Genomic DNA, 20,315 nt, shown 5'->3' with positions numbered 1-20,315 from the left:
TTTGCTTAAAAAAAATGTGTAGAGGAAAATCCTGCAAGTGGACCTGAAGAACGCAAAGTCGAAAGCTACTATGAACCTAGGGTCAAGATAAGCAATGGGAAGCTATATAGGGCCACTTTGTGTTTGGGCTACTAAACATGTCCTGTCTCTCTATAGGGACATTAAGGGAACTTTATCACTGTATAGGAGAATAAGGGACCACAAACACCATGTAGGGGGACTTAGGGAGCACTATCACTATGTAGGGGGACTTATGGAGCACTATCACTATGTAGGGGGATTTAGGGAGCACTATCACTATGTAGGGGACTTATGGAGCACTATCACTATGTAGGGGGACTTAGGGAGCATTATCACTATATAGGGGGACTTAGGGAGCACTATCACTATGTAGGGGGACTTAGGGAGCACTATCACTATGTAGGGGGACTTATGGAGCACTATCACTATGTAGGGGGACTTAGGGAGCATTATCACTATGTAGGGGGACTTAGGGAGAGGATGTGACTAATCTAACTCAGACTTCTTTAATGAAAGCTATGAGAACAGGGAGCATGCAAAGTGCAGACCCACCTGAGTTGAACTTGAGGGTGTTTAAAGTATTGCACATGTTTTCTTCACCTGTTTATCCAGTCTATACAATGAGGCATGCTGTAGAAAGGTGGAGCTAGAGTGTCAGTAAGGAGTCAGGCTTGCATTCCCTTGCCATATTCACCTTGTATCAGCTCTGGTCACAGCAATGGATTTACAGCTCTCTTTAGCTTCTTACTTTGTGCTCTTTTTGAGTCTTTTATATCTTCTTAATGTTCTAAAAAGTTGGAAGAAAAGGAACACGGCAGATTTCCCTCCTGGACCCAGAAGTTGGCCCCTTATTGGAAATTTACATATATTGAATTTTAAAAAGCCTCAGGAAACTTATTTTAAGGTAAGGACGTGCCATATCTGTAAGAATCTACTGGTTTTTATATGGAATAAGGCTTTCTTCACACTGTGTGTGGGTCCTAGTGGGAAAGATCTCAACTAGGGTTGAGCGATCGGGATTGGAAAAGATCGGATTCCGATCGGCGATCGAGTAAATTTCACGATCGCGATCGGAATTCCGACCCGATCTTTTCCAGTGGGATCAAGTTCGGAGGTTATCTCAGGATTGGCTCAACCCTAAAAGTGACTTTTCCCATAGAAAAGCATTGACTAGGGTTGAAGATCGGGATCGTAAAAGATCGGATTCCGATCGGCGATCGAGCAAATTTCATGATCGAGATCGGGATTGAGATCGGCTGGAAAATGATCGGAAATCGGATTTTAAAATCGATCTTGAAATCTCAAGATCGGCTCAACCCTAATCTCAACAAAAACATCAAAGGTTTCCATAGGACATGATACAAAAAGATTGTTGAGTGTTCTTTTGGCCTCAACTATATATCAGTATACCAGTTATTTTGACTCTATAGCAAAGAGTAGTCATCTTCAACCTTCTATACAGAAGAATAAAAAAAAATACTGAATAAAGTAGATTTCTTTAGACGGGAAGTTAATGGACAATATATACACCAAAACCTTCCATAAGAGGTGTATATAGCGCATTTATTCCTGAAATATATAGTACTGGGCAAGTGTTTTAGGCAGGTGTGGAAAAAATGCTGCAAACTAAAAACGCTCTAAAAAATTAAGTGATCTTGGATGGATTACATCGTGCAAGTCTGTGGGTCCATGAAAAAAGACTGTAGGGCATCCATGTGTCATCCATTCCTCAAAGAATAGGAAATAAAATTCAAGAAAAGTTGATCTGTTTTTCATAGATGTGAAAATGGATCAACATCCGCAAATACGTTGTTGGTAGCCCTCATTTAAAAACCCACAATGGGCACAGAAATAACTTGGATTTGACAAACTGGAATTTGCCAAACTACATATTGACAAGCCACAAAGCTTCTGGGAGAATGTCTTATGGACAGATGAGACAAAAATTAAACTTTTTGGAAGGCACATCATCTCTAGGTTCACAGATGGAAAAATGAAGCATATCTTGAAAAGAACACTGTCACTACTGTGAGACATGGAGGAGGCTCTGTAATGTTCTGGGGCTGCTTTGCTGCATCTGGCACAGGGTGTCTTGAATCTGTGCAGGGTACAATGAAATCTCAAGACTATCAAGGGATTCTAGAGAGTAATGTGCTGCCCAGTGGCAGGAAGCTTGGTCTCAGTCACAGGTCATGGGTCTTGCAACAGGATAATGACCAAAAACACACAGCTAAAAACACCCAAGAATGGCTAAGAGGAAAACATTGGACTATTCTGAAGTGGCCTTCTATGAGCCCCAACCTAAATCCTATTGAGCATCTTTGGAAGGAGCTGAAACATGCCGACCGGAAAAGGCCCTCTGCAAAACTGAGACAACTGGAGCAGTTTGCTCATGAGGAGGGGGCCAAAATATCTGCTGAGAGGTGCAGAAGTCTCATTGACAGTTAAAGGAATTGTCTGATCGCAGCGATTGCCTCAAAAGGTTGTGCATCAAAATATTAAGTTACAGGAACCATCATTTTTGTCCAGGCCGTGTCCTGAGGTTTATTTTTTTTAAAAAAAAATCATGTTGAAAAGCAAAGTCTGACTTTCAATTGTTCATTTTCATAGAATTTTTATTTATTATTACTTTTGTCAGATTCAAGTTATTTATGTGACCATTGTGGGTTTTCCTTTCTTTAAACGAGGAAACCAACAATTTTGTCCACGTGTGTATATAATGTTACAGTTGATGTGACTGTACAGTATTTAAAATATTGTATTTTAGCTTGCAGAGAAATATGGCCCAGTCTTCACTTTTCATATGGGACCCAAGAAAATGGTGGTTCTTGCTGGATATGAGACTGTGAAAGATGCTCTTGTCAACCATGCTGAAGAGTTTGGGGAAAGGGCAGGGGTCAAAATGTTCCAGAGCATGGACAAAGGAATGGGTAAGATATTGATATATTTTTGTTACAAGTATTGTTACATTTATATTTTACCAGCATTTTTATTGTGCTGCACAATTTTGTCCTCTAGGCATTGATTGATTTATTTTTTAGGAAAATAAAGACCTAAAATTGGAGCATGATCAGAGGTAACAGTAATACAGTATGGGTACATCTGCATTAAGTGAGTTATTTTTACTCCATCTCACAATTTTACACACGTGTTATGGAGGAGTAGGGTTGAGCCGATCTTGAGATTTCAGGATCGATTTTTAAAACCCGATTTCCAATAATTTTCCAGCCGATCCTGATCGTGAAATTTGCTTGATCGCCGATCGGAATCCGATCTTTCCCAATCCCGATCGCTCAACCCTATAGAGGAGGTATCAACATTAGAGATGAGCGAGTAGTACTCGATTGAGTAGGTATTCGATCCAATACTACGGTATTTGAAATACTCGTACTCGATCGAATGTAAAAGTTCGATGCAGAACCAGCATTGATTGGCCGAATGCTATACAGTCGGCCAATCAATACTGGTTCTTCTCCTATCTTTAGAAGTCTTCTCCGTGCAGCTTCCCCGCGGCGTCTTCCGGCTCTTCATTCACTCTGCCAGGCATCGGGCTTGGGCAGAGCCAACTGCTCATGTCTGCTTGTAGTGCGGACATGCGCAGTCGGCTCTACTCAGGCCCGATGCCTGGCAGAGTGAATTCAGAGCCGGAAGATGCCGCGAGGACGCTGCACGGAGAAGACTTCTCAGAGAATCCAACCCGACCCTCACTCGTGGACTTGGTAAGTATAATTTGATCGAACGTTGCCTACCCCTGAAACGAGCATTTTCCCCCCATAGACTATAATAGGGTTCAATATTCGATTAGAGTAGTCGAATATTGAGGGGCTACTCGAAACGAATATCGAACCTCGAACATTTTCCTGTTCGCTCATCTCTAATCAACATATATCCACACTGCACTTTTGTAATTTGGGCGTATCCTCTGGTCCTCTGTGCATCACAATCTGTAGTCTATGTTATCTGGGAGCTGGTGTAGATTTCATCTATTATTTCAGACTTCATTTTTGGCGTAAATTATAGTAAACTTATCAGGCTGTCGTGACCCCCGGCCAAGGAAGGAAATTGGGAGAAGGCACACTGGGGCAGATTTATCAAAACTGGTGCCAGTCTTCATAATCTCGGAGCTGGCATGGTTTTGACAAAACTCACATCTCTTCATAACTAAGGCGTATCCTCCCCGGGCAGTGCACCTTCTGGAAAAATCTATGCCAGTGTATATTTCCTGAACCATTTATGCAAGATATCTGGCATGGATAATGACAAAGCTGCCAGCTACCAGCTGAACGCCCTTGCCATAAATGTGGCTCAGAAATCAAAAAGTCCTGATTATTTTGTGCAATTTTATTATCTTTTTTTTTTTTTTTGCCATGTACTCCTGACATCTGGTGTATAAGGTGAACATAATTAATCTGCCCCACTGTTTATGCACAAATAGAACAAAAATTCTCAAACCACAGCTTTGCAACTTTTTGATTCCCGAAAACAAAGGGGGCATTCACATGATGTGATGATGCACAATAACTCGCGTAAGAATCTGCAAAACAGAATCCCATTGACTTCAATGGGTTCCGTTTAATGAGCATGACACATTGAAATCAATGGAAGGCTTTTTAACTAGTACGCGCTGATATCTATTTTTAACCCATCGATTTCAATGTGTTATGCACTTTAAACGGAACCCATTGAAGTCAATGGGATTCTGTTTTGCAGCGCTGATTCTTACCCGAGTTATCGTCCAAGAGCCAGTGCCTTACATCGTGTGAATGCACCCAAACATGTGCAAATGTTTAATCCCGTTGGCACAAAGGCTTTCAGAGGACTAAATATCTCAGATTTTGGAATGACATGATCCAGGGGTAAATAACAGAAAAAAAATGAAATATGCAAATTTATTTTCTATATTCTTGAGAATTTGATGTAATTATTTTATCTAATAAAGCAAACATTATAGCACAGTATAATGCTCTCATCCTGATGTGAATGGAAATACCACATAGCTGTGCTTTACCTAACTTACAGTACGGGGAACAAATCTTAGGCAGGAGTTGAAAGAATCCTGTAGATTAAGGCCCCACGGGCAGCGGCAAAGCATTGCGACTCTTCCCACAGCGCTTTAAACAGAAAGTTTTGCAAACTTTTCCTCCGTGGACTTTCTGTTACCATTATATCTATGGGAAACTGCCAGTGTTACCATAGATATAATTCACATGCTGCTATATCCAAAACTGCGCCGCTTTTGGAAATTACAGCGTGTCCGCATAGTGGTTTCTCCCGCAAAGTGGGCATGGTATTCAAGCAAATCCCATCCTCTTTGCCTGTTCTGTAAAACACCCTGATTTCTCCCATGGTGTTTCTACAGCGGGCAAATCGCGACGTTTCCAGCCCATGGGGCCCCGGCCATAAAGCAAAAATGTTTTTTAAAAAAATAGAAATGTTTAAAATTTATTTTTGTTAATAATTAGAGATGAGCGAGTAGTATTCGATTGAGTAGGTATTCGATCGAATACTACGGTATTCGAAATACTCGTACTCAATTGAATACTACTCGCTATTCGAATGTAAAAGTTCGATGCAGAACCAGCGTTGATTGGCCGAATGCTATACAGTCAGCCAATCAATGCTGGTTCTTCTCCTACCTTTAGAAGTCCTCTCCGTGCAGCGTCCCCGCGGCGTCTTCCGGCTCTGAATTCACTCTGCCAGGCATCGGGCCTGGGCAGAGCCGACTGCGCATGTCCGTGCTACAAGAAAATGGTCGCTTTGACTATAAGCGGCCATTTTCTTGTAGTGCGGGCATGCGCAGTCGGCTCTGCCCAGGCCCGGTGCCTGGCAGAGTGAATTCAGAGCCAGAAGACACCGCGGGGACGCTGCATGGAGAAGACTTCTCGGAGGATCCAGCCAGACCCTCACTCGTGGACTTGGTAAGTATAATTTGATCGAATGTTGCCTACCCCTGAAATGAGTATTTTCCCCCCATAGACTATAATAGAGTTCGATATTCGATTCGATTCGGGGCTACTCGAAACGAATATCGAACCTCGAACATTTTATTGTTCGCTCATCTCTATTAATAATAAATAGAGATGAGCGAACACTAAAATGTTCGAGGTTCGAAATTCGATTCGAACAGCCGCTCACTGTTCGAGTGTTCGAATGGGTTTCGAACCCCATTATAGTCTATGGGGAACATAAACTCGTTAAGGGGGAAACCCAAATTCGTGTCTGGAGGGTCACCAAGTCCACTATGACACCCCAGGAAATGATACCAACACCCTGGAATGACACTGGGACAGCAGGGGAAGCATGTCTGGGGGCATAAAAGTCACTTTATTTCATGGAAATCCCTGTCAGTTTGCGATTTTCGCAAGCTAACTTTTCCCCATAGAAATACATTGGCCAGTGCTGATTGGCCAGAATACGGAACTCGACCAATCAGCGCTGGCTCTTCTGGAGGAGGCGGAGTCTAAGATCGCTCCACACCAGTCTCCATTCAGGTCCGACCTTAGACTCCGCCTCCTCCGGCAGAGCCAGCGCTGATTGGCCGAAGGCTGGCCAATGCATTCCTATGTGAATGCAGAGACTTAGCAGTGCTGAGTCAGTTTTGCTCAACTACACATCTGATGCACACTCGGCACTGCTACATCAGATGTAGCAATCTGATGTAGCAGAGCCGAGGGTGCACTAGAACCCCTGTGCAAACTCAGTTCACGCTAATAGAATGCATTGGCCAGCGCTGATTGGCCAATGCATTCTATTAGCCCGATGAAGTAGAGCTGAATGTGTGTGCTAAGCACACACATTCAGCTCTACTTCATTGGGCTAATAGAATGCATTGGCCAGCGCTGATTGGCCAGAGTACGGAATTCGACCAATCAGCGCTGGCTCTGCTGGAGGAGGCGGAGTCTAAGGTCGGACCTGAATGGAGACTGGTGTGGAGCGATCTTAGACTCCGCCTCCTCCAGCAGAGCCAGCGCTGATTGGCCGAATTCCGTACTCTGGCCAATCAGCACTGGCTAATGCATTGTATTGGCGTGATGAAGCAGTGCTGAATGTGTGTGCTTAGCACACACATTCAGCTCTACTTCATTGGGCTAATAGAATGCATTGGCCAATCAGCGCTGGCCAATGCATTCTATTAGCTTGATGAAGCAGAGTGTGCACAAGGGTTCAAGCGCACCCTCGGCTCTGATGTAGCAGAGCCGAGGCTGCACAAGGGTTCAAGCGCACCATCGGCTCTGATGTAGCAGAGCCGAGGGTGCACTTGAACCCTTGTGCACCCTCGGCTCTGCTACATCAGAGCCGAGGGTGCGCTTGAACCCTTGTGCAGCCTCGGCTCTGCTACATCAGAGCCGAGGGTGCGCTTGAACCCTTGTGCAGCCTCGGCTCTGCTACATCAGAGCCGAGGGTGCGCTTGAACCCTTGTGCAGCCTCGGCTCTGCTACATCAGAGCCGAGGGTGCGCTTGAACCCTTGTGCAGCCTCGGCTCTGCTACATCAGAGCCGAGGGTGCGCTTGAACCCTTGTGCAGCCTCGGCTCTGCTACATCAGAGCCGAGGGTGCACTTGAACCCTTGTGCAGCCTCAGCTCTGCTACATCAGAGCCGAGGGTGCGCTTGAACCCTTGTGCACACTCTGCTTCATCAAGCTAATAGAATGCATTGGCCAGCACTGATTGGCCAGAGTACGGAATTCGGCCAATCAGCGCTGGCCAATGCATCCCTATGGGAAAAAGTTTATCTCACAAAAATCACAATTACACACCCGATAGAGCCCCAAAAAGTTATTTTTAATAACATTCCCCCCTAAATAAAGGTTATCCCTAGCTATCCCTGCCTGTACAGCTATCCCTGTCTCATAGTCACAAAGTTCACATTCTCATATGACCCGGATTTGAAATCCACTATTCGTCTAAAATGGAGGTCACCTGATTTCGGCAGCCAATGACTTTTTCCAATTTTTTTCAATGCCCCCGGTGTCGTAGTTCCTGTCCCACCTCCCCTGCGCTGTTATTGGTGCAAAAAAGGCGCCAGGGAAGGTGGGAGGGGAATCGAATTTTGGCGCACTTTACCACGCGGTGTTCGATTCGATTCGAACATGGCGAACACCCTGATATCCGATCGAACATGTGTTCGATAGAACACTGTTCGCTCATCTCTAATAATAAACATAAAACCAAAAATAATAGATACAAGATGAATCTAAGATGTGACCTCTGCCCTTTGCCTTCCATCAGTTCTTCTCAGGACTTGCAGACAGTTTTTGAAGGAACTCAGTAAGGAGGTTGTTCCCGCCATCTTGGAGAACTAAGCACAGATCTTCTGGGAATATAGGCTTGCTCCAATACTTATGTCCTCTCAGACAGACTGGTGTTGTTGAGATCAGGGATATATCTATGGGGGGACCATATCATCACTTTCAGAATTCCAAAGCGCACTTTTCTTCATTCATTTTGCATTTATTTATATTAACTCTTCTATTTCTGAAAGCATTCTTACTTTGCAGCATTTCTTCACATCTGCCTAAAACTATTGCAGAGCCTGAAACTTGAATAAATAATTTGGCCCATCCAGTTGATCCTATTATCCTGCATTATTGATCCAGAAAAAGGCTAACACTTCATTAGCATGAGTTGGAAGACAATTTTCATTATTTTAGCAAAAAATTCCTCTAACTCAAAATCTTACAGCCACAATAAATCCCTCGATCAATGTCCCAGCATCAAAAATTCAATGCCTATAACTAGAGAAGAGCAAGTAGTACTCGATCGAGTAGGTGTTCGATCGAATACTACGGTATTCAAAATACTCGTACTCGATCGAGTACTACTAGCTGTTCGAAGTTAAGATTCGATGCAGAACCAGCGTTGATTGGTAGAATGCTATACATTGCCAATCAATGCTGCTTCTTCTCTTACCTTTAGAAGTCTTCTCCCTGCGCAGCGTCCCCGAGTCCTCTTCTGGCTCTGCATTCACTCTGCGGGCATGCACAGTTGGCTCTGCCCAGGCACGATGCCTAGCAGAGTGAATTCAAGGCCAGAAGAGGACGCAGGGACGCTGCGCAGGGAGAAGAATCCAGTCCGACCCTCACTCATGGACTTGGTAAGTAGAATTTGATCGAATGTTGCCTACCCCTGAAACGAGCATTTCCCCCCCATAGACTATATTGGGGTTCGAAACTCGTTTAAACAGTCGAACAGTGTACGGCTATCCGAACATTTTAGTGTTCGCTCATCTCTACTCTTGACAGCTTCGTCTTGCAAAGAGTTCCGTTGTCTCGTTGCTCTTTTTGTAAAGAATCCCCTGTTTTGTCTATGTAAAAATCTTCTTGCCTCTAAGTGTACAAGATCCCCCTTTGTTGCAGTTATACTCCTGGGCATAAGGAGATCCTGGCAGAGATCTCTGTACAAGTCTTTGATATATTTAAACATAGTTATTAGGTCGCTCCTCAGTTGTATTTTTTCCACCCATTCGATTTATTTAGTTATTAATAGAGATGAGCGAACACTAAAATGTTCGAGGTTCGAAATTCGATTCGAACAGCCGCTCACTGTTCGAGTGTTCGAATGGGTTTCGAACCCCATTATAGTCTATGGGGAACATAAACTCGTTAAGGGGGAAACCCAAATTCGTGTCTGGAGGGTCACCAAGTCCACTATGACACCCCAGGAAATGATACCAACACCCTGGAATGACACTGGGACAGCAGGGGAAGCATGTCTGGGGGCATAAAAGTCACTTTATTTCATGGAAATCCCTGTCAGTTTGCGATTTTCGCAAGCTAACTTTTCCCCATAGAAATGCATTGGCCAGTGCTGATTGGCCAGAGTACGGAACTCGACCAATCGGCGCTGGCTCTGCTGGAGGAGGCGGAGTCTAAGATCGCTCCACACCAGTCTCCATTCAGGTCCGACCTTAGACTCCGCCTCCTCCGGCAGAGCCAGCGCTGATTGGCCGAAGGCTGGCCAATGCATTCCTATGTGAATGCAGAGACTTAGCAGTGCTGAGTCAGTTTTGCTCAACTACACATCTGATGCACACTCGGCACTGCTACATCAGATGTAGCAATCTGATGTAGCAGAGCCGAGGGTGCACTAGAACCCCTGTGCAAACTCAGTTCACGCTAATAGAATGCATTGGCCAGCGCTGATTGGCCAGAGTACGGAACTCGACCAATCAGCGCTGGCTCTGCTGGAGGAGGCGGAGTCTAAGGTCGGACCTGAATGGAGACTGGTGTGGAGCGATCTTAGACTCCGCCTCCTCCAGCAGAGCCAGCGCTGATTGGCCGAATTCCGTACTCTGGCCAATCAGCACTGGCTAATGCATTGTATTGGCGTGATGAAGCAGTGCTGAATGTGTGTGCTTAGCACACACATTCAGCTCTACTTCATCGGGCTAATAGAATGCATTGGCCAATCAGCGCTGGCCAATGCATTCTATTAGCTTGATGAAGCAGAGTGTGCACAAGGGTTCAAGCGCACCCTCGGCTCTGATGTAGCAGAGCCGAGGCTGCACAAGGGTTCAAGCGCACCATCGGCTCTGATGTAGCAGAGCCGAGGGTGCACTTGAACCCTTGTGCACCCTCGGCTCTGCTACATCAGAGCCGAGGGTGCGCTTGAACCCTTGTGCAGCCTCGGCTCTGCTACATCAGAGCCGAGGGTGCGCTTGAACCCTTGTGCAGCCTCGGCTCTGCTACATCAGAGCCGAGGGTGCGCTTGAACCCTTGTGCAGCCTCGGCTCTGCTACATCAGAGCCGAGGGTGCGCTTGAACCCTTGTGCAGCCTCGGCTCTGCTACATCAGAGCCGAGGGTGCGCTTGAACCCTTGTGCAGCCTCGGCTCTGCTACATCAGAGCCGAGGGTGCGCTTGAACCCTTGTGCACACTCTGCTTCATGCATTGGCCAGCGCTGATTGGCCAATGCATTCTATTAGCCCGATGAAGTAGAGCTGAATGTGTGTGCTAAGCACACACATTCAGCACTGCTTCATCACGCCAATACAATGCATTAGCCAGTGCTGATTGGCCAGAGTACGGAATTCGGCCAATCAGCGCTGGCTCTGTTGGAGGAGGCGGAGTCTAAGATCGCTCCACACCAGTCTCCATTCAGGTCCGACCTTAGACTCCGCCTCCTCCGGCAGAGCTAGCGCTGATTGGCCGAAGGCTGGCCAATGCATTCCTATGTGAATGCAGAGACTTAGCAGTGCTGAGTCAGTTTTGCTCAACTACACATCTGATGCACACTCGGCACTGCTACATCAGATGTAGCAATCTGATGTAGCAGAGCCGAGGGTGCACTAGAACCCCTGTGCAAACTCAGTTCACGCTAATAGAATGCATTGGCCAGCGCTGATTGGCCAATGCATTCTATTAGCCCGATGAAGTAGAGCTGAATGTGTTTGCTAAGCACACACATTCAGCTCTACTTCATCGGCTAATAGAATGCATTGGCCAGCGCTGATTGGCCAGAGTACGGAACTCGACCAATCAGCGCTGGCTCTGCTGGAGGAGGCGGAGTCTAAGGTCGGACCTGAATGGAGACTGGTGTGGAGCGATCTTAGACTCCGCCTCCTCCAGCAGAGCCAGCGCTGATTGGCCGAATTCCGTACTCTGGCCAATCAGCACTGGCTAATGCATTGTATTGGCGTGATGAAGCAGTGCTGAATGTGTGTGCTTACAATGTGACCATTGTGGGTTTTCCTTTCTTTAAACGAGGAAACCAACAATTTTGTCCACGTGTGTATATAATGTTACAGTTGATGTGACTGTACAGTATTTAAAATATTGTATTTTAGCTTGCAGAGAAATATGGCCCAGTCTTCACTTTTCATATGGGACCCAAGAAAATGGTGGTTCTTGCTGGATATGAGACTGTGAAAGATGCTCTTGTCAACCATGCTGAAGAGTTTGGGGAAAGGGCAGGGGTCAAAATGTTCCAGAGCATGGACAAAGGAATGGGTAAGATATTGATATATTTTTGTTACAAGTATTGTTACATTTATATTTTACCAGCATTTTTATTGTGCTGCACAATTTTGTCCTCTAGGCATTGATTGATTTATTTTTTAGGAAAATAAAGACCTAAAATTGGAGCATGATCAGAGGTAACAGTAATACAGTATGGGTACATCTGCATTAAGTGAGTTATTTTTACTCCATCTCACAATTTTACACACGTGTTATGGAGGAGTAGGGTTGAGCCGATCTTGAGATTTCAGGATCGATTTTTAAAACCCGATTTCCAATAATTTTCCAGCCGATCCTGATCGTGAAATTTGCTTGATCGCCGATCGGAATCCGATCTTTCCCAATCCCGATCGCTCAACCCTATAGAGGAGGTATCAACATTAGAGATGAGCGAGTAGTACTCGATTGAGTAGGTATTCGATCCAATACTACGGTATTTGAAATACTCGTACTCGATCGAATGTAAAAGTTCGATGCAGAACCAGCATTGATTGGCCGAATGCTATACAGTCGGCCAATCAATACTGGTTCTTCTCCTATCTTTAGAAGTCTTCTCCGTGCAGCTTCCCCGCGGCGTCTTCCGGCTCTTCATTCACTCTGCCAGGCATCGGGCTTGGGCAGAGCCAACTGCTCATGTCTGCTTGTAGTGCGGACATGCGCAGTCGGCTCTACTCAGGCCCGATGCCTGGCAGAGTGAATTCAGAGCCGGAAGATGCCGCGAGGACGCTGCACGGAGAAGACTTCTCAGAGAATCCAACCCGACCCTCACTCGTGGACTTGGTAAGTATAATTTGATCGAACGTTGCCTACCCCTGAAACGAGCATTTTCCCCCCATAGACTATAATAGGGTTCAATATTCGATTAGAGTAGTCGAATATTGAGGGGCTACTCGAAACGAATATCGAACCTCGAACATTTTCCTGTTCGCTCATCTCTAATCAACATATATCCACACTGCACTTTTGTAATTTGGGCGTATCCTCTGGTCCTCTGTGCATCACAATCTGTAGTCTATGTTATCTGGGAGCTGGTGTAGATTTCATCTATTATTTCAGACTTCATTTTTGGCGTAAATTATAGTAAACTTATCAGGCTGTCGTGACCCCCGGCCAAGGAAGGAAATTGGGAGAAGGCACACTGGGGCAGATTTATCAAAACTGGTGCCAGTCTTCATAATCTCGGAGCTGGCATGGTTTTGACAAAACTCACATCTCTTCATAACTAAGGCGTATCCTCCCCGGGCAGTGCACCTTCTGGAAAAATCTATGCCAGTGTATATTTCCTGAACCATTTATGCAAGATATCTGGCATGGATAATGACAAAGCTGCCAGCTACCAGCTGAACGCCCTTGCCATAAATGTGGCTCAGAAATCAAAAAGTCCTGATTATTTTGTGCAATTTTATTATCTTTTTTTTTTTTTTTGCCATGTACTCCTGACATCTGGTGTATAAGGTGAACATAATTAATCTGCCCCACTGTTTATGCACAAATAGAACAAAAATTCTCAAACCACAGCTTTGCAACTTTTTGATTCCCGAAAACAAAGGGGGCATTCACATGATGTGATGATGCACAATAACTCGCGTAAGAATCTGCAAAACAGAATCCCATTGACTTCAATGGGTTCCGTTTAATGAGCATGACACATTGAAATCAATGGAAGGCTTTTTAACTAGTACGCGCTGATATCTATTTTTAACCCATCGATTTCAATGTGTTATGCACTTTAAACGGAACCCATTGAAGTCAATGGGATTCTGTTTTGCAGCGCTGATTCTTACCCGAGTTATCGTCCAAGAGCCAGTGCCTTACATCGTGTGAATGCACCCAAACATGTGCAAATGTTTAATCCCGTTGGCACAAAGGCTTTCAGAGGACTAAATATCTCAGATTTTGGAATGACATGATCCAGGGGTAAATAACAGAAAAAAAATGAAATATGCAAATTTATTTTCTATATTCTTGAGAATTTGATGTAATTATTTTATCTAATAAAGCAAACATTATAGCACAGTATAATGCTCTCATCCTGATGTGAATGGAAATACCACATAGCTGTGCTTTACCTAACTTACAGTACGGGGAACAAATCTTAGGCAGGAGTTGAAAGAATCCTGTAGATTAAGGCCCCACGGGCAGCGGCAAAGCATTGCGACTCTTCCCACAGCGCTTTAAACAGAAAGTTTTGCAAACTTTTCCTCCGTGGACTTTCTGTTACCATTATATCTATGGGAAACTGCCAGTGTTACCATAGATATAATTCACATGCTGCTATATCCAAAACTGCGCCGCTTTTGGAAATTACAGCGTGTCCGCATAGTGGTTTCTCCCGCAAAGTGGGCATGGTATTCAAGCAAATCCCATCCTCTTTGCCTGTTCTGTAAAACACCCTGATTTCTCCCATGGTGTTTCTACAGCGGGCAAATCGCGACGTTTCCAGCCCATGGGGCCCCGGCCATAAAGCAAAAATGTTTTTTAAAAAAATAGAAATGTTTAAAATTTATTTTTGTTAATAATTAGAGATGAGCGAGTAGTATTCGATTGAGTAGGTATTCGATCGAATACTACGGTATTCGAAATACTCGTACTCAATTGAATACTACTCGCTATTCGAATGTAAAAGTTCGATGCAGAACCAGCGTTGATTGGCCGAATGCTATACAGTCAGCCAATCAATGCTGGTTCTTCTCCTACCTTTAGAAGTCCTCTCCGTGCAGCGTCCCCGCGGCGTCTTCCGGCTCTGAATTCACTCTGCCAGGCATCGGGCCTGGGCAGAGCCGACTGCGCATGTCCGTGCTACAAGAAAATGGTCGCTTTGACTATAAGCGGCCATTTTCTTGTAGTGCGGGCATGCGCAGTCGGCTCTGCCCAGGCCCGGTGCCTGGCAGAGTGAATTCAGAGCCAGAAGACACCGCGGGGACGCTGCATGGAGAAGACTTCTCGGAGGATCCAGCCAGACCCTCACTCGTGGACTTGGTAAGTATAATTTGATCGAATGTTGCCTACCCCTGAAATGAGTATTTTCCCCCCATAGACTATAATAGAGTTCGATATTCGATTCGATTCGGGGCTACTCGAAACGAATATCGAACCTCGAACATTTTATTGTTCGCTCATCTCTATTAATAATAAATAGAGATGAGCGAACACTAAAATGTTCGAGGTTCGAAATTCGATTCGAACAGCCGCTCACTGTTCGAGTGTTCGAATGGGTTTCGAACCCCATTATAGTCTATGGGGAACATAAACTCGTTAAGGGGGAAACCCAAATTCGTGTCTGGAGGGTCACCAAGTCCACTATGACACCCCAGGAAATGATACCAACACCCTGGAATGACACTGGGACAGCAGGGGAAGCATGTCTGGGGGCATAAAAGTCACTTTATTTCATGGAAATCCCTGTCAGTTTGCGATTTTCGCAAGCTAACTTTTCCCCATAGAAATACATTGGCCAGTGCTGATTGGCCAGAATACGGAACTCGACCAATCAGCGCTGGCTCTTCTGGAGGAGGCGGAGTCTAAGATCGCTCCACACCAGTCTCCATTCAGGTCCGACCTTAGACTCCGCCTCCTCCGGCAGAGCCAGCGCTGATTGGCCGAAGGCTGGCCAATGCATTCCTATGTGAATGCAGAGACTTAGCAGTGCTGAGTCAGTTTTGCTCAACTACACATCTGATGCACACTCGGCACTGCTACATCAGATGTAGCAATCTGATGTAGCAGAGCCGAGGGTGCACTAGAACCCCTGTGCAAACTCAGTTCACGCTAATAGAATGCATTGGCCAGCGCTGATTGGCCAATGCATTCTATTAGCCCGATGAAGTAGAGCTGAATGTGTGTGCTAAGCACACACATTCAGCTCTACTTCATTGGGCTAATAGAATGCATTGGCCAGCGCTGATTGGCCAGAGTACGGAACTCGACCAATCAGCGCTGGCTCTGCTGGAGGAGGCGGAGTCTAAGGTCGGACCTGAATGGAGACTGGTGTGGAGCGATCTTAGACTCCGCCTCCTCCAGCAGAGCCAGCGCTGATTGGCCGAATTCCGTACTCTGGCCAATCAGCACTGGCTAATGCATTGTATTGGCGTGATGAAGCAGTGCTGAATGTGTGTGCTTAGCACACACATTCAGCTCTACTTCATTGGGCTAATAGAATGCATTGGCCAATCAGCGCTGGCCAATGCATTCTATTAGCTTGATGAAGCAGAGTGTGCACAAGGGTTCAAGCGCACCCTCGGCTCTGATGTAGCAGAGCCGAGGCTGCACAAGGGTTCAAGCGCACCATCGGCTCTGATGTAGCAGAGCCGAGGGTGCACTTGAACCCTTGTGCACCCTCGGCTCTGCTACATCAGAGCCGAGGGTGCGCTTGAACCCTTGTGCAGCCTCGGCTCTGCTACATCAGAGCCGAGGGTGCGCTTGAACCCTTGTGCAGCCTCGGCTCTGCTACATCAGAGCCGAGGGTGCGCTTGAACCCTTGTGCAGCCTCGGCTCTGCTACATCAGAGCCGAGGGTGCGCTTGAACCCTTGTGCAGCCTCGGCTCTGCTACATCAGAGCCGAGGGTGCGCTTGAACCCTTGTGCAGCCTCGGCTCTGCTACATCAGAGCCGAGGGTGCGCTTGAACCCTTGTGCACACTCTGCTTCATGCATTGGCCAGCGCTGATTGGCCAATGCATTCTATTAGCCCGATGAAGTAGAGCTGAATGTGTGTGCTAAGCACACACATTCAGCACTGCTTCATCACGCCAATACAATGCATTAGCCAGTGCTGATTGGCCAGAGTACGGAATTCGGCCAATCAGCGCTGGCTCTGCTGGAGGAGGCGGAGTCTAAGATCGCTCCACACCAGTCTCCATTCAGGTCCGACCTTAGACTCCGCCTCCTCCGGCAGAGCTAGCGCTGATTGGCCGAAGGCTGGCCAATGCATTCCTATGTGAATGCAGAGACTTAGCAGTGCTGAGTCAGTTTTGCTCAACTACACATCTGATGCACACTCGGCACTGCTACATCAGATGTAGCAATCTGATGTAGCAGAGCTGAGGGTGCACTAGAACCCCTGTGCAAACTCAGTTCACGCTAATAGAATGCATTGGCCAGCGCTGATTGGCCAATGCATTCTATTAGCCCGATGAAGTAGAGCTGAATGTGTGTGCTAAGCACACACATTCAGCTCTACTTCATCGGCTAATAGAATGCATTGGCCAGCGCTGATTGGCCAGAGTACGGAACTCGACCAATCAGCGCTGGCTCTGCTGGAGGAGGCGGAGTCTAAGGTCGGACCTGAATGGAGACTGGTGTGGAGCGATCTTAGACTCCGCCTCCTCCAGCAGAGCCAGCGCTGATTGGCCGAATTCCGTACTCTGGCCAATCAGCACTGGCTAATGCATTGTATTGGCGTGATGAAGCAGTGCTGAATGTGTGTGCTTAGCACACACATTCAGCTCTACTTCATCGGGCTAATAGAATGCATTGGCCAATCAGCGCTGGCCAATGCATTCTATTAGCTTGATGAAGCAGAGTGTGCACAAGGGTTCAAGCGCACCCTCGGCTCTGATGTAGCAGAGCCGAGGCTGCACAAGGGTTCAAGCGCACCCTCGGCTCTGATGTAGCAGAGCCGAGGGTGCACAAGGGTTCAAGTGCACCCTCGGCTCTGCTACATCAGAGCCGAGGGTGCACTTGAACCCTTGTGCAGCCTCAGCTCTGCTACATCAGAGCCGAGGGTGCGCTTGAACCCTTGTGCACACTCTGCTTCATCAAGCTAATAGAATGCATTGGCCAGCACTAATTGGCCAGAGTACGGAATTCGGCCAATCAGCGCTGGCCAATGCATCCCTATGGGAAAAAGTTTATCTCACAAAAATCACAATTACACACCCGATAGAGCCCCAAAAAGTTATTTTTAATAACATTCCCCCCTAAATAAAGGTTATCCCTAGCTATCCCTGCCTGTACAGCTATCCCTGTCTCATAGTCACAAAGTTCACATTCTCATATGACCCGGATTTGAAATCCACTATTCGTCTAAAATGGAGGTCACCTGATTTCGGCAGCCAATGACTTTTTCCAATTTTTTTCAATGCCCCCGGTGTCGTAGTTCCTGTCCCACCTCCCCTGCGCTGTTATTGGTGCAAAAAAGGCGCCAGGGAAGGTGGGAGGGGAATCGAATTTTGGCGCACTTTACCACGCGGTGTTCGATTCGATTCGAACATGGCGAACACCCTGATATCCGATCGAACATGTGTTCGATAGAACACTGTTCGCTCATCTCTAATAATAAACATAAAACCAAAAATAATAGATACAAGATGAATCTAAGATGTGACCTCTGCCCTTTGCCTTCCATCAGTTCTTCTCAGGACTTGCAGACAGTTTTTGAAGGAACTCAGTAAGGAGGTTGTTCCCGCCATCTTGGAGAACTAAGCACAGATCTTCTGGGAATATAGGCTTGCTCCAATACTTATGTCCTCTCAGACAGACTGGTGTTGTTGAGATCAGGGATATATCTATGGGGGGACCATATCATCACTTTCAGAATTCCAAAGCGCACTTTTCTTCATTCATTTTGCATTTATTTATATTAACTCTTCTATTTCTGAAAGCATTCTTACTTTGCAGCATTTCTTCACATCTGCCTAAAACTATTGCAGAGCCTGAAACTTGAATAAATAATTTGGCCCATCCAGTTGATCCTATTATCCTGCATTATTGATCCAGAAAAAGGCTAACACTTCATTAGCATGAGTTGGAAGACAATTTTCATTATTTTAGCAAAAAATTCCTCTAACTCAAAATCTTACAGCCACAATAAATCCCTCGATCAATGTCCCAGCATCAAAAATTCAATGCCTATAACTAGAGAAGAGCAAGTAGTACTCGATCGAGTAGGTGTTCGATCGAATACTACGGTATTCAAAATACTCGTACTCGATCGAGTACTACTAGCTGTTCGAAGTTAAGATTCGATGCAGAACCAGCGTTGATTGGTAGAATGCTATACATTGCCAATCAATGCTGCTTCTTCTCTTACCTTTAGAAGTCTTCTCCCTGCGCAGCGTCCCCGAGTCCTCTTCTGGCTCTGCATTCACTCTGCGGGCATGCACAGTTGGCTCTGCCCAGGCACGATGCCTAGCAGAGTGAATTCAAGGCCAGAAGAGGACGCAGGGACGCTGCGCAGGGAGAAGAATCCAGTCCGACCCTCACTCATGGACTTGGTAAGTAGAATTTGATCGAATGTTGCCTACCCCTGAAACGAGCATTTCCCCCCCATAGACTATATTGGGGTTCGAAACTCGTTTAAACAGTCGAACAGTGTACGGCTATCCGAACATTTTAGTGTTCGCTCATCTCTACTCTTGACAGCTTCGTCTTGCAAAGAGTTCCGTTGTCTCGTTGCTCTTTTTGTAAAGAATCCCGTTTTGTCTATGTAAAAATCTTCTTGCCTCTAAGTGTACAAGATCCCCCTTTGTTGCAGTTATACTCCTGGGCATAAGGAGATCCTGGCAGAGATCTCTGTACAAGTCTTTGATATATTTAAACATAGTTATTAGGTCGCTCCTCAGTTGTATTTTTTCCACCCATTCGATTTATTTAGTTATTAATAGAGATGAGCGAACACTAAAATGTTCGAGGTTCGAAATTCGATTCGAACAGCCGCTCACTGTTCGAGTGTTCGAATGGGTTTCGAACCCCATTATAGTCTATGGGGAACATAAACTCGTTAAGGGGGAAACCCAAATTCGTGTCTGGAGGGTCACCAAGTCCACTATGACACCCCAGGAAATGATACCAACACCCTGGAATGACACTGGGACAGCAGGGGAAGCATGTCTGGGGGCATAAAAGTCACTTTATTTCATGGAAATCCCTGTCAGTTTGCGATTTTCGCAAGCTAACTTTTCCCCATAGAAATGCATTGGCCAGTGCTGATTGGCCAGAGTACGGAACTCGACCAATCAGCGCTGGCTCTGCTGGAGGAGGCGGAGTCTAAGATCGCTCCACACCAGTCTCCATTCAGGTCCGACCTTAGACTCCGCCTCCTCCGGCAGAGCCAGCGCTGATTGGCCGAAGGCTGGCCAATGCATTCCTATGTGAATGCAGAGACTTAGCAGTGCTGAGTCAGTTTTGCTCAACTACACATCTGATGCACACTCGGCACTGCTACATCAGATGTAGCAATCTGATGTAGCAGAGCCGAGGGTGCACTAGAACCCCTGTGCAAACTCAGTTCACGCTAATAGAATGCATTGGCCAGCGCTGATTGGCCAGAGTACGGAACTCGACCAATCAGCGCTGGCTCTGCTGGAGGAGGCGGAGTCTAAGGTCGGACCTGAATGGAGAC

General features: G+C 46.1%; 1 protein-coding gene across 1 annotated transcript in view; it reads left to right on the top strand.

The window, feature by feature from the left end:
* The first annotated feature begins 739 nt into the window (after nt 1–739).
* Nucleotides 740–20,315, top strand: part of LOC142198311 (cytochrome P450 2K1-like) — a 37,236-nt gene continuing 17,660 nt past the window's right edge. The window contains exons 1-2 of the mRNA XM_075269283.1: nt 740–925; nt 2,789–2,951. Of these exons, the coding sequence (XP_075125384.1) occupies nt 740–925; nt 2,789–2,951 (349 nt within the window). The remainder of the gene's footprint in view (nt 926–2,788; nt 2,952–20,315) is intronic.

This window comes from Leptodactylus fuscus, chromosome 3, assembly GCF_031893055.1.
Source record: "Leptodactylus fuscus isolate aLepFus1 chromosome 3, aLepFus1.hap2, whole genome shotgun sequence".
Taxonomy (NCBI): domain Eukaryota; kingdom Metazoa; phylum Chordata; class Amphibia; order Anura; family Leptodactylidae; genus Leptodactylus; species Leptodactylus fuscus.
The sequence above is the reverse complement of the archived record's forward strand: the minus strand, read 5'-3'. Positions and strand labels throughout refer to the sequence as shown.